Below are 13,817 nucleotides of genomic sequence, written 5' to 3' on the forward strand. Positions count from 1 at the left end.
TGAACCTCAATTGAGGAAATGCCACCATCAAATTAGCCTATGAGCAACTTTGTGTGGGATTTTCTTGTTGGTGTTTGATGTGAGAGAGTTCAGCTCTCTGTGGACAGTGCCACCTTGGGAAGGCAGTTCTGGGTTGTATGTAAGAAAGCTAGTTGAGTGAGCCATGGGGAGCAAGCCAGTAAGCGCTGTTCCTGCATGGTCTCTGCTTCAGTTCCTGCCTCCAGGTTCCTGCCCCGACTTCCCTCCATTGGTAGACTGGAAGGTAGAAGATGAAATAAGCCCTTTCCTCTCCAAGTTGCTCTTGGTCATGATGACAGCAATGGAAAACACACTAGATCAGGCTCCAAGGATGCCTGTGTTCCTCTGCCTCCTCTGTTGTAGGCATGTCTGATGAGTACCTGCTTGAAGAGTCCACACTACCTCCCCCTCCTCCCTTGCACACACAGCACAGCCATTCCAGATCCACTAGAACTGGAGATTAAAATGGGGCTTTCTAACTCACCTGGACCTCCTCAGAACCAAGACCAGGGCTCTTAAATTCTCCCATGTCTCAAGAAGCAGAATACAAAAAAAGATGATCAAAAAGCATTTTCCAGAGTCAAGTACGCTGGTGAGCCACCAGTCATCCCAGTGCTTGGAAAGCAGAGGAATGAAGATGAGATAGTCAAGCTCATCCATAGCCACATGAGAGTCTTGTTTGTTTGGTTGGTTTTTGTTTTTGTTTTGTTTTTGCTTTTATTTTTTTTTTTTTGAGACAGGGTTTCTCTGTGTAGCCCAGGCTGTCCTAGAACTCTGTAGACCAGGCTGGCCTCAAATTCAGAAATCCACCTGCCTCTGCCTCCCAAGTGCTAGGATTAAAGGCGTGCACCACCACTGCCTGGCGAGATTCTTAAAATAAGTTGAAAACCCACTTATGCTAGACTCACTTGATTGCACCTGTACCTCCTTAAGTACACACAACTGTTCTGTTCTTAAACCTTCTCCACCTGCTTCTCCACCCATGCTTAGTCTACAGGAAAAGCTTCTCTTAGTACACTCCAGCATTGACCTAACACTGACTTCTGAAATTGTCTGTGATTGGTTACAGGACTTCACCTAAGTAAAGGCTTTCGAGGGCAAGTGTAGCCGGCAGCCTTGAGCCTGTCTCCAGCTTTCTTCCTCAGCAGACCCTCTGAACTCTTAATTTTTCCTCTGACCACTGGGAAGTAGAGGGGCTATGTTTTACTGTTTTAGGCTCTGAAATTGATTCAGCCTTGGGAGTTAATCTCTCCCTTTCCTTCTGTTACTTTTGTCTTTTTCCCTATTATATAGTAGCCCTTATTTTAAGCCTCTTACAACTCCTTGAAGAAAGAAGAATAATATAAGCAAATATCTCAACAAATGGAAGGAGCTAGCAAGCTCTAGAGACAGACAGACCGCCCGCCAGGTAACCTGCCCTCGGGCCTTATGGAAGTGCAAAGACAGTTTTCTGTACCACCTTTAGATCTGGCCTAACCTGCTGCTTTGGTCTAAGGGCGATGTGATCTTTGGTGTGAGGTTGATAGGGCAGGCAAACAACTAGCTGTGAGGAACCACTGCTCTCCTGTTTCCTGGAGGGCAGAATGGCAAACCTCTTTGAGCTAGCATTGGTTCTTCCTGCTACACCAGAAACTAAGTAGCCAGGATGCTTTCCCAACTGTCACACATGTGGGCAAACAAGATGTCTGGAAATCCTTAGAACACCTGACATCATGTATCACTTGCATCAATGGTTCTGGATCCTCTTGGCTTTTCTAGAGGCTCAGAAGACATACTCTAAAACAGGGATCTTGTCCACCGTGATGTGGGAGGGAAAGAATCACCTCTCCCTTAGGAGCAGGCGGCCCGCCTCATAAATATTCATAAGACTCATTAAGAAGCTTCAAAAGAACCTACTGTGCTGGGGCCATTCCCTCCAGCTCTGCAGCCATGAACTGTTTTCACAAATGAACTTCTGTCAGCACTAGGTTTCTTGGCTGAATTCTCTTCTTGGAGAAGACAAGACTTACGGCAGTGGTTCTCAGCCTTCCTAATACTGTGACCCTTTAGTACAGTCCCCCAACCATAAACTTATTTTTGTTACTACTTCATAACTGTCGTTTTGCTGCAGTTATGAATCATAACGTCTGTGTTTTGTGATGGTCTTAGGTGACCCCTGTGAAAGGGTCATATGACTGCCAACAGTTCACAGGTTGAGAACCGCTGGACTAAGGGGACAACTTCACAGCAACAGGAGAGAGTGCTCAGTGCCTGGTGTCTGTCCCTGTGCTATGTGACCTGACAGTCTGGCATAGCTCAGACTACTCCATAGTGCCCGCAGCTTGGGACTTCCCTGGCAAAGGCTACCACAGTCCCCTCTTCTGGGCGTTTAGCTACGTTTCCCAAAAGCTCCATGGGGACCGGGAAGGCAGTCAGATACCTGGTGAACTGCGTCTTGCTGGGTGGCGGCTCCCTTCTGAAGCTTTTCTTCTCACTTCGAACCACTGTAAACCCATCTTCAGAAATGGTCAGCCAGGGATGGCAGGTGTCTTTGTTCAATTGGAAGTAGCTTCCTGTGGGGGAAGGGAACATTGAGAAGCTCCAACCTGTTATGGCAGGACTTTCCCAGCTTGGCCTAGGAGCATTACCCAAGCATGTGGCTTCGTCCCCATGGATGCACAGAACCTCCTGCCCTTGTCAGAGAAATGATCAACCTGTGAATAGGGTGGCCACTATTATGGGGCAGGACTTGTACAATTAATACCATGCAATCTGTACATCGTCTCTCCCTTAGCCCTTATGTTTGTACCTAGATAGGGACGTTACTGTCCCCATTTTGTAGATGAGGAAACTGAGGCTCAGGAGGTTAAGTAGGCTGGTAGATGATAGAAGTCAGACTGAACTACTCACCTCTCTGATCCCAGACACCAGGTTTTGAATTTGCAGGCTCTGAGTGTTTGGACCCGAGTAAGAATTTCTAACCTTGCCAAGGAAAACCAAATTGAGGGTATTTGCTTTTTGTTACTGGTTTTTAAACAGGGTCTCACACTATAGCACAGGCTCATCTGCAACCACTTTGTCTCATAAGCCGCCCTTGAACTTGTAACAATTCTCCTGCCTCAGCCTCTGAAAGGAAACAGAGCTGGCTGTGCCTTTGTTCTCTGCTCTCAGTATTGTTCCGTTTGTTTTTTAGAGCAAGCATCTGTAATTTCAAAACACCCAGCTTGTTCTTCCCATCCGTGAGGCTGGAATGTGAATGTGTCACTGACAGACCTCTCCTCCTGCCAATGGGAACTGGGGCAGAGGCTCAGTGTGTTTCAGTGAAAGTGTTCGGCCAAGGGACATTTGTTCACAAACACTGGCTAGGCTCTCTGCTTCCGCTGCTCACCTGGAGGCCACCCACTCAGCTGGCTTGAGCTGAATTGCTCTGGGAGGCTTTTGGAAGCTGCATTGAAGCTCAGGCTGCAGAGCCCTAGCATTGCAGGGGTGCAAGGCTAGGTGGGGCTTTGCGGTGGATGTTTCTAATGAGGTCTCTGCTCAATAGGACTTGGACATAGGACATGCCAGTTCTCTGACACAGTGAAGGCACATGGGATGGTCAGACAGAGCTCGGAGGCAGGGAGGAGGCTGAACAGTGGAGACTCAGTTGGCTTCTAACAGGGAGGGTGCTTGTTCTCACAACAGTAGCAAGGGGTGGCCTCAGCTACTTGCAGTTCTTGAGAATGTCATTAAAAAAAATCCCTTCCAGGGGGCTGGAGAGATGGTTCAGTGGTTAAGAGCACTGCTCTGCTGAAGGTCCTGAGTTCAAATCCCAGCAACCACATGGTGGCTCACAACCATCTGCAATGAGATCTGATGCCCTCTGGTGTGTCTGAAGACAACTACAGTGTACTTTCATATAATAAATAAATAAACTTTAAAAAAAAAATCCCTTCCAAAGCAGGTGTGCCCAGCAGTAAGAGGCAGAAGAATCACTTTGACTACATATTGAGTTTGAGGCCAGCCTGAGCCACAGAGCAAGACCTCACCTCAAAAAACAAAACCAAACAACCCATGAGGTAAGAAATATATAGGCCACCTAGATCCAGTGGATAGCCTCTGGTACTTGAGGGACGTGGAGAAAGGCCTTGAGTTCTAGTACTGACTTAGCCAACCCAAGTTCTCTGGGGCTTTGATGACTCAGGAGACCCTTTGATGTCTGATCTGTCCAGAATGTGATAGTTAGGTCTTCTGATACACTTTAGCACTGAATCTGCAACAAAGTGGCTAACTCTGAGTCCCAAAAGTGTGGCTGGCTTACAGACCTGTGGTGTGTACTGTAGCAGGCTCACTTCTGGCACTGGTGCCCCCCACGTTGAGGGCTCGAACGTAGATCGTATAGCTGTGTCTAGGCTGCAGCTGTATCAAGGATTCACAGGTCGGGATGCCTACAACAGACCTATGCACAGAAGCAGAGCAATTGTCAGCAGGAGCCCAGGCACCAGCCACCCTTTTTACACCCCTTGTCCTTTGACCCACAACTGCTCAGCCAAGAGGCTCAGCTCCCTGGGCAAGCCTCCCACAGTTCACAGCGTGCTTGCCAGTCTGTGTCTGGCTGTCTCCTTCCAAGCTCCTCAGCCAGGTTTCCCAAGCACCTAGCACTGTGCTCAATGTGTCTAGTGGAGCATATGTGGAGTATGTACCCAGACCAGTGTCCGTCTCTGGTCATATTAGGACCATGACCTCCTTGGGCAGGACCAAGTACACTAACTGTAGGACAGTCCAGGACCCATAGAAATCTTTCAGTGTATGAACATCTATGAACAGATTTGTTTGTTTAAAACAACTGCCACAAGCCGGGCAGTGGTGGTGCATACCTTTAATCCCAGCATTTGGAAGGCAGAGGCAGGTGGATTTCTAAGTTCGAGGCCAGCCTGGTCTACAGAGTGAGTTCCAGGACAGCCAGGGCTACACAGAGAAACCCTGTCTCAAACAAAACAAAACAAAACAAAAACAAAAACAAAACAAAAAACAACAACAACAAAACCCAACTGCCACAGAGAATAATTCAATTCATTTCAGTTGACTGTATGGAAATATAAACTCATTACAACATCTGGATTCTGTGGCTGTCAAATCCATTTCCATTCAACTGAAATGGACAACCGAAGTCTTTAGGAGAATGCCCATATACAAGAGGACAGGATGTCCTCTTGGAGACTGCAGCTCTGGGCCAAAGAGACACTTGTGCTTATTCATTCAGTAGATTAACCAAGCTCCTTCCATCCCAGATGCCCTGAGAAACTGGACATAATCCCTATTCCCAGGGAACCTGCAGTCTGTGCGGGAAGAGAGACATTGCTCCAGAGAGCCCCATGGTATTCACGAGAAGCCTGCGTGTTCTACTGTGTGGAAGGGTGGTGGTGACTAACAAGCTGAGTTCTGAAGAGTGACTAGCCTTCCCTTCAATGATGGGACATGTGATTCAGTTTGTTCTTCTAGAGTAAGCAGCACCTCAGACCATCCAAGTTGCTAACCTGTCTCCTGAGGGCTCCAGCTTTATGGATTGGTCCAATCCCAGGTTATTATAAACAGAGAAGGAAACCTGAATTGCTATGGTGGTCCAAATCACTGGACCCCCCTCCCCTGACTTCTACCTTCAGCTTTGCTGTGTTATAGACACACAGATCTCTGCAAGAACAGATGCATAGGATATGTGTTAGGCTACAAGGCTCTCTACCAGCCCCAGCCATCAAGGATAAGTCTCTGGGGATTGAAGGAAAACGGTCTCCATCTACATGGGATAACCAGGGGACTCTGAACATCTGAGCCAAAGAAGTACAAACAAAGCACATCTCATTTTTATTAAGCAAACAAAACATGAAGTGACCTTTACAGTTAGCTTAAGCAAATGCAAGTGCAGCGAGCAAGGGAGATGTTATGTCTTATCATCTTTGATCATATAAGAAGAGCCAAGAATATTTCTCCCAGGCCTTTGCCTTTCCCACAGAGATAATGTGGACATGCTAGGGCTTCCCCTCTATATCTCTGCATTCAAGTGTACTCGCTTACCATAGTTTATGCAGTTCTTTGTTGAAGGTCCCCCGTGGGAAGAACATTCTGCACTCTGCCCCATCCAGAGTCCACAGTAAGTTCACAGCTTTCCTTCACAGGCTCCTAGCTGGCTTACATCAGCTGCTCTAACAGCTAGCCTCAAAGGCCTTTTATATTCTCATGACACAGCTCAGTGCACCCCCACATCTTCCAGCAGAGCTACCGTGGACTCCATGGCAGGGGCTGGGCCATCCAGCTGGATGAGTCCTTGACCTGTAAGCTTTAGACCTCTGGCTTCCTGGCTATAAGCCCGAGCAGCCACGCTTCCTCTGTGGTGCTATGTGGTAGACCCCTGGGACCTGTAGGCCCTGGTGGCCACCATGTCCAATTTCTCACAGACTTATGAAGGCCTCTCACTTTCAGACTGGTGGAGAAGGCCCAGACAGTGTTCTGTATCCTTTGTATACTGTACATTGAGTCTCCTTTGTTGTTCCTATGCCCTTCTCCCCTATGCCCTAATTTCAGTCACATTAACCAGTTCCTGTAGGGTATCCAGCCCACTCCTGTCCCCCAGGTCATGCCCACAAAACCTTTCCCCTCTCCCCAGAGCATCTGGCTCACTCTTGCCCTGCTCAGGCTTAGTCCCCCCACCCTGGACTCAGTCGAAACAGCTATCACAGGCCCTGCCTCCACTACCTTTCCCTCCATTATGTTTCTTTCTCCCTGAGTTGTGTGTTACGTGTAGCGTATTGGTTTGCCTATACTTATTTTCCTCCCTGCACTATGAGCTCCTTAGGGCAAGAAATGTATCTTTGTGGTTCTCTAATACTATAAGGCTTTTAGTGATTGATTCTTTGTACATGAATGGAAAGGAATTTTTTTTTAAGACAGGGTTTCAGACTTATGCTGGGCTTGCATTTGCTATAAAGATGAGAATGCACTTGAATTCCCAATGCTCCTGCCTCCACCTCCCAAGTGCTAGAATTATAGATGTGCACCACCATGCCTGGATTGTTTTGGCTTTATTGTTGTTTTTATTCCTTTGAGATGGGGTATCTCGTTGACCCTGGAGTTAGGCTAGCAGCTGATAAGACCAAGTGGTCCTCTGTTTCTACCTGCTACAGCACTGGGGTTACAGGTGAGGATTCACACCCAGCTTTGTACATGGGCTGGGGATCCTAACTCACACTCACACACTCACACGTGCACAACAAACCCTCTTACCCACTCTGCCACATCCCAGCCCTTAACTGGATTTAAAAGAAAAAAAAAAAGGCAACATGGGTTTCACCACCAGCATTCATCAATCATGATCAATAATAACATCCTAGCTACTTCCTGGGCATCCTAAGCAACCTCAATAAGATTGCTGTGTGTCACAAATGGTGACCTTGTCCCTACACTTCGTCTGTAGTGGAGACTCTCAAGACTCACTCAGTCACCCCTGAGGCCTCTGGCGTCTCTGCCTGGATTAGTTCCACTGTGTAGGAGTCCACAGGATTCAGGTTCCCAGACTCCCAGCAAATCAGCGCAGCCTCTTCACAGCTTCTGATTGCCTCGGTTTTTATAGAGGGGGGCGAGGGGGCTAAACACAGGAGAAAAGAGATGCGAGCGACCATTAGGTTCAGTTCCAGCCATTTTGTTCAGAGCGATGGACAAACACCACGCAATGCAAGCACCTGGGAATCCCTTTCGGACATCCCTGTGGTTGAGGATGCTCACTAGACCTGTGGTGGTTTGAATAATAAATATCTATCATCACCTAGCTCATTTGAATGCTCTATTCCCAGTTGGTAGGCCTGTTCGGAGAGTTTTAGGAAGTGCAGCCTTGCTGGAGAAGGTATGTCATTCTAGGTGGGCTTGAGAAGGTAAAGACTCACACCATTTCAAGTTCCCTCCCTCTTCTCTGCACTTGCAGTTCAAGATGTGAGCCTTCGGTTTCCTGCTCCTATCGATATACCCGCTCCCGTGTCTCTGCCGGGACTCTCATCTCCCCAGAACTGTAATCCCAAATAAACCTTTCCTTCTTTAAGTTGCCTTGGACATGGTGTTTTAATACAGCAACAGAAAAGTAACTTAATGCAGACAAGTCCACGTGTCATTATACCTGCAGACCAACCATGAACATAATGCCCCTGCCACTCCAGGCTAGTTGATCTAGTGCGTTTAGTGAAGTACAGCGAGGAGAAAACCACACACAGCTCTTTCTATCCTTCAAAGGAGATGAAAATCCCAGTCATGTCTAGAAACCTGCAACGCCCGTGTCCCCTTGAATGAAAATGAACAACCCAGTCAGTACCTGTCATATACACTGCGTGCTCACTGGAGGGGCTGGGGCCCGTCCTGTTCTGAGCTATGACCCAAAATTCATACTGGGTATTTGGCTCAAGGTTTGTCACTGAGCAATATGTTTCTTTGACCGTCATGGTGAACTCTGGAAGAAAAAGAAAAAAAAAAGTAAGAATTCAAATCTTAAAAGGCCACTGGACTTTTCTGTGTCTCATTGTGAAAGAGGAACCTGGGCTGCAGATTCCTCCCTTCCCAGCGGGTGGGCACAACCCTGCGTGTGCGGAGAGCCTCTGGCTGCCTAGGTCTTGAAATTGGGTTTACCTTGATGACCAGCTTAGCGGTGGTTCTGTGACAATACGACGCAAGAAGAGGCTTGGGACACAGTGAGGGACTTGCTCTCCACCCACCCACCCCCAGCCCCCAAGCCTCCTTCCCTCCCAAGAACGCGCATACATGCATGCACGCATGCGCATATACTTTGCTCTTGCTGTGTCTGAATGAGCCTCAGGCCACTATCTGGAGAGTTCAAAAAAGTGCCCACCCCCACCCTGCAGCAGCTGTCCCAGTTAAGGCCGGAGGGAAGATATTAGTTATTTTTACATGGTAAGAAGAAACTTAAGGAAAGAAGGGTTTGTTTCCATCGGGCAGGGAAGGCAAGATGGCAGCTACACGAGGCCACTACTCACTCTGTATCCATGCTCAGCATACAGTGCTGAGCACTGGTACCGGGCTTGCTTTCTCTTTTTAAATCAGTCTAGGACCCCTTCCCATGAGATGGTGCCATTCACATTCAGGGTGGGTCTTCCTGCTCTGTTAAACCTTTCTGGAAACACCTTCATAGACACAGCCAGAAATGTGTTGCTATGGTGATTTTAAATCCCTCAAATTGACAATGGAGATTAAAAATCATAATGAATATGGCCATCTTGGTCCATCTGATTGCATTCAGAGGACCTTGGACTAGAATTGTCTAACCAACCCATAAAATTATAAATTAATAAATGTGTTATTTTAAGCCACTAAATCAGGGGTAGGGAGTATTGTTAAAGAGCAAAAACTGATACTCATAGTTTTGATAAATGATCATGTTATCAAACTACACTCCAAATGATGATATTTGCACCTACAGATTTGTGTTGCTTTCAACTTTGGTGAGAGAAATTTCTTTTTTATAGAGGGCAATGGTTAATGCAGAGATTCATAACTGGCCAAAGTGCCAGTTACAAATATATAAATAATTTTGAGTACTTAGCTGTTGGTGGGTCATCTTATATCCATGGCCCTAATCCAAGGCTCAGGGAAGTTCAAATAAGAGGGCTTAGAAAGAATCAAGGGGGCAAAAAGGGAAGAGAGCTATGAAATGCTTACTTACTTCTAGACATGGTATGGCTATTGCGCACATCAGCTGACAGCAGCTGTGGTCCTGCACAGAGCTAGCCAACCAAATACCCAGTGTGGATGGGGGATGGGCCCTGGAGGCCCCACACCTAGTGGAGGTAGTTGTCAGCTTCTGAAGGAAGGGGAGTGTGGTGGGTTAGGGAAGATATGATCAATATACATTGTATAAATGTATGGAAGTTTCAAATAAGAAAAACTACTAAAAACTATAATAAAAGATAGTATTACGATTAATTTTAAAAATTAAAAAAAAAAAAACCCTCCTCCTTCCTGATCCCTGAGCAGAAATTCTGTGTACCCTTAACTCAGAGCCTCTACCTGCCTTCTGCACAGCTTAGAACGGTGAGCAGTCACCTGATGGCCTGTCTCTGCCACAACTCACTGCGACCTATAGACAGCTCGATTCTCTTTGAGCCTCCACCATCCTAATCTGTCACATGGAGACTGCCAAGCCTAGAAATCTCACTCTGACCCGACTCACACTGGAAAGACCTATCAGCAGGACTGGAGCCTGATTACTTTAGGGTTGTGGGGTTTGGGGAGCAGTTTTTCTGCAGTCTGATCTGGCCTTCTTGTTATGGTTTAAGTATGTGCCCCCAATAGCTATGTGTTGGAGGCTGTCCTTTGTCTACGACCCTAGAAGGTGAAACCTTTAGGAGGTGAGGCCTCATGGGAGGGAGTTAAATCATTGAGAACATGACCTCGAAAGGGATATTGGTACCAGCCCCTCCTTGTTCCTCTTGGCTCCACAAATGCTATCAGGTGAGTAGTTTTTCTGCCACACTGCTATAATTCTGTGTCATTAAAGACAGAAACCACAAGCTAAAACCAAGTTTCCTCCTTAAAAGCTAATTTATGGTAACAGTGCACACCTTTAATCCCAGCACTAGGGAAGCAGAGACAAGTGGATCTCTGTGAGTTTGAGGCCAGCCTGGTCTACACAGCTAGTTGCAGGATAGTCAGGGCTACACAAAGAAACCTTGTCTCAAAAAATAAAAACAAAAAAAGTTTACTTATCTATGATTTTTGCTATAGTAACAGAAGCTAGCTATGATGATTAATCCTAATTTTCAACTTGATAAAATTTAGAATCATTGAAGAGACAAGCCTGTGGGCATGTCTATGAAGGCATTTCCAAAGAGGTTTAGCTGAGGAGGGATGACCCACCCTGAATGTGGGTGCCACCATCTATCTAGTGGGCTGAGGTCCTAGACTGAATATAAAGGAGAAAGTGGGTAGACACCAGCTTTCATCTCTGCTTTCTGACTGTGGATACAGTGTGACCAGCTGCCTCCTGGCCTGCTACCATGCCCCTCCTGCAATGGTGGACTGTACCCTCAAAACGTGAGCCAAAATAGACCCTCCCTTCCTAAAGTTGTTTCTCAGCTGACATTCATTCACAGCAACAAGAGAAATAACTAACAAATGGCTGATACAAATACTCTGCTCAAGGAAGAAGGGCTGATGGGTTATTGGTGGAAGGGTGGCCCCAGCCCTAACTAACACAAGCCATTTCCCCAGTGGGGGTGGTGCAGAGCTGCTACCAGAGAGCAAGGGGGGCATTTCCTGAAGCATTCTGGCCAGCAGTCACTCTTTCAGGTCCTAGGCCTTACCTGCTCGGTCCTTGCCAGATGAGCTGTCCTGCACTGGCCTATAGGACAGCTGATAGCTCTCCACAGTGTCGTCAGAGTATAAGCTCCAGCACACACGCACTGAAGAGCCGGTGGCTGAGTTGGGTGCCTGGGGATTTATCACTGGAGCAGAGGGAGCTGAAAAAGGAAAAGGGAGAGAACAGCACTGAGGAGCTCTATGTGCAGTGCCCCGGCCTGTGGGGTGATCGAGCAGGGACTAGGGGTGAGCACCAGGAAAAAGAGAGACAAGGAACGCGAAAGGACGGACAGCAAGTCAAGGGAAAGCAAGTCAAGGGAACGCGAAAGAACCGACAGCAGGTCAAGGAGTCTGATCAAGCTAACACCTTTACATTTTTCTCGCTCAGGTTATATATTCATACAAGCAGGATGGGGGAAGAGGGGAGGGAGTAGGGTCGCTTTGTCTTTGGGGAGTGCAGGTGCTCTCAGGACCAGGAAATTGGCTAGATGAAAAGTTCAGGTTGCTAGGTACCTGTCTATATGATGTATACCTATTTTGTCCCTAACTGGACTGGGAGTTAAGCACTTGTCTACAGGACCTATAGATGTCTGATCTCATAGCAGAATGAATTGTTAGATACCTAACGGCAAAAATCTATAGCAGGTTTCCATAACAAAGTGGGTTGTTAGATACCTATCAGTTAGATTAATTAACTATTTGTTCTTATCTATGCTGGTACTAAGTGGGTTGCTGGATACCTAACAGCAAGATTAATAGCCATTTGTTCTCAACTGGGTCTGTACTTTCTCATGGAGGCCAAGACTTTTGTGCCAATAAGCAGTTATGACTGACAGAGCAGTTAACATTCAGACAAGGTTGCTCCCAACAGTGTAGGAGGGGGGTCAGGGTGGCCACTTGTTTCATTGTATTATTCTGTGTGTATGACTGTTCTGTCTACATGTGTGTCTGTGTACTGTGTGCATGCTTGGTGCTCATAGAGAATAGGTAGGAGTATTTATAACTGATATTCAAAAACATTGAAGAACATCCAAAACTCAGTGGCAAGCAAAGCAGACAAGCCCCCTAAATAACGTCATTTTAAAATGAGCAAAGGCCTGGAATGGGGCTTAGTCTAAAGAAGACACACAAATCTGCCACCAAGAGGATGAAGAGGTGCTCAACATCACTCATCATGAGGGAAATGCAGATCAAAACCATAACCGGAGTGCTATGTGTGCTGGTGCTTGTCTGTAATCCAAGGAGCCGGGAGGCTGAGGCAGAAGGATCACAAACATGAGGTGAGCCAGGGCCACAGTGTGAGTTCTGAGGTAGCCTGGGTACAGAGCTAGACCCCGTCTCAAGAAAACTAAAAACAACACATGAACAAAAGTCAAAAAGCTATCTTCCCACGCCTGCTAGAACAGCCATGTTCAGAAAGCAAAGGATCTGGAGAATGGGAAGCTCTGTGTACTGCCAGGGAAATGTACCTTTATACAACCAGTGTGGAGAACAGCAAGGCGAACCACCAAACAATTAACAAGAAACTGCTGGTGCCTGTGATGTCACACCCAGGAGGCCAGAGTGCAAGAGCATCTGGACAGTAGAGTGAGACCCCAGCTTCAAAACCAGAGGGTCTGGGAATGTAGTCGGAGACACAGTACCTACATAGCATGTGTGAGCTACTGGGTTCAGTCCCCAGCACTGCAGAAGGAGGGAGGGAGAGGAGACACTGTCAAATGGGCTGTTAATCCTACATTGAGGTATATATCCAAAAGAATTGAAATTGGAATTCTAGATATTTTACACTGTTATTTCATGGTAGCTTTATTCACAATGGCCAAGATAAGAGAACAACCCAATGTCCATCAACAGATCAATGGAGAAAGAAAGTGTATGTATGGACTACTGCTCAATGGAATACTACTGATCCTTAGAAGAGAGAGAAACCTGAGCTGGGAGATGACTCAGTATACTGCTTGTCCAACAGCCTGAGGACCTGAGTATAGATTCCAGCACACACATGAAAAGCCAGGCAGTTATGTATGCCTTTGAGACAGGAGGATTCCTGCAGCTTCCTGTCCAGACAGCCTTGACAACCCAGGAGAGACTGTGAGAGCCCCTTTTTCAAACCATGAGTGCAGAGCAATTGAGGAAGATGCCTAATGTCACTTTCTAGCCTCCATCCATGTGCACATGAATGCATGTGAGTATGTACCCCAACACACACACACTCACAGAGAGAGAGAGAGAGAGAGAGAGAGAGAGAGATAGAGATAGAGATAGATAGATAGAGAGAGAGAGAGGGAGAGAGAGAGAGAGAGAGGTGGGAGCATGACTTAGGATCTGATCTATTCCCTTACCATACACACAGTGATGGATACCATGGATATCATATTGTTAACTCCAGGTACTGTGCCTGTCCAGCCTGCCACCTTCTGTTTTCTTTCTTTCTTTTTTTTTTCTGTTTTCTTTTCTTTCTTTCTTTTTTTTTTGTTTTTTTGGTTTTTGGG

At 46.7% G+C, this 13,817-nt stretch overlaps 1 protein-coding gene across 3 annotated transcripts in view; it reads right to left on the bottom strand.

Moving 5' to 3' along the window:
• Fsd2 (fibronectin type III and SPRY domain containing 2) overlaps nt 1–13,817 on the bottom strand; it is a 42,127-nt gene that overhangs the window by 10,816 nt on the left and 17,494 nt on the right. For all 3 annotated transcript variants that reach the window (XM_031387181.1, XM_031387182.1, XM_031387184.1), the window contains exons 7-11: nt 11,331–11,486; nt 8,330–8,464; nt 7,465–7,615; nt 4,302–4,435; nt 2,438–2,570 (exon numbers count right to left, since the gene is read on the bottom strand). In XM_031387181.1, coding sequence (XP_031243041.1) covers nt 2,438–2,570; nt 4,302–4,435; nt 7,465–7,615; nt 8,330–8,464; nt 11,331–11,486 — 709 coding nt within the window. The remainder of the gene's footprint in view (nt 1–2,437; nt 2,571–4,301; nt 4,436–7,464; nt 7,616–8,329; nt 8,465–11,330; nt 11,487–13,817) is intronic.

This window comes from Mastomys coucha, unplaced genomic scaffold (genome assembly GCF_008632895.1).
Source record: "Mastomys coucha isolate ucsf_1 unplaced genomic scaffold, UCSF_Mcou_1 pScaffold21, whole genome shotgun sequence".
Classification (NCBI taxonomy): domain Eukaryota; kingdom Metazoa; phylum Chordata; class Mammalia; order Rodentia; family Muridae; genus Mastomys; species Mastomys coucha.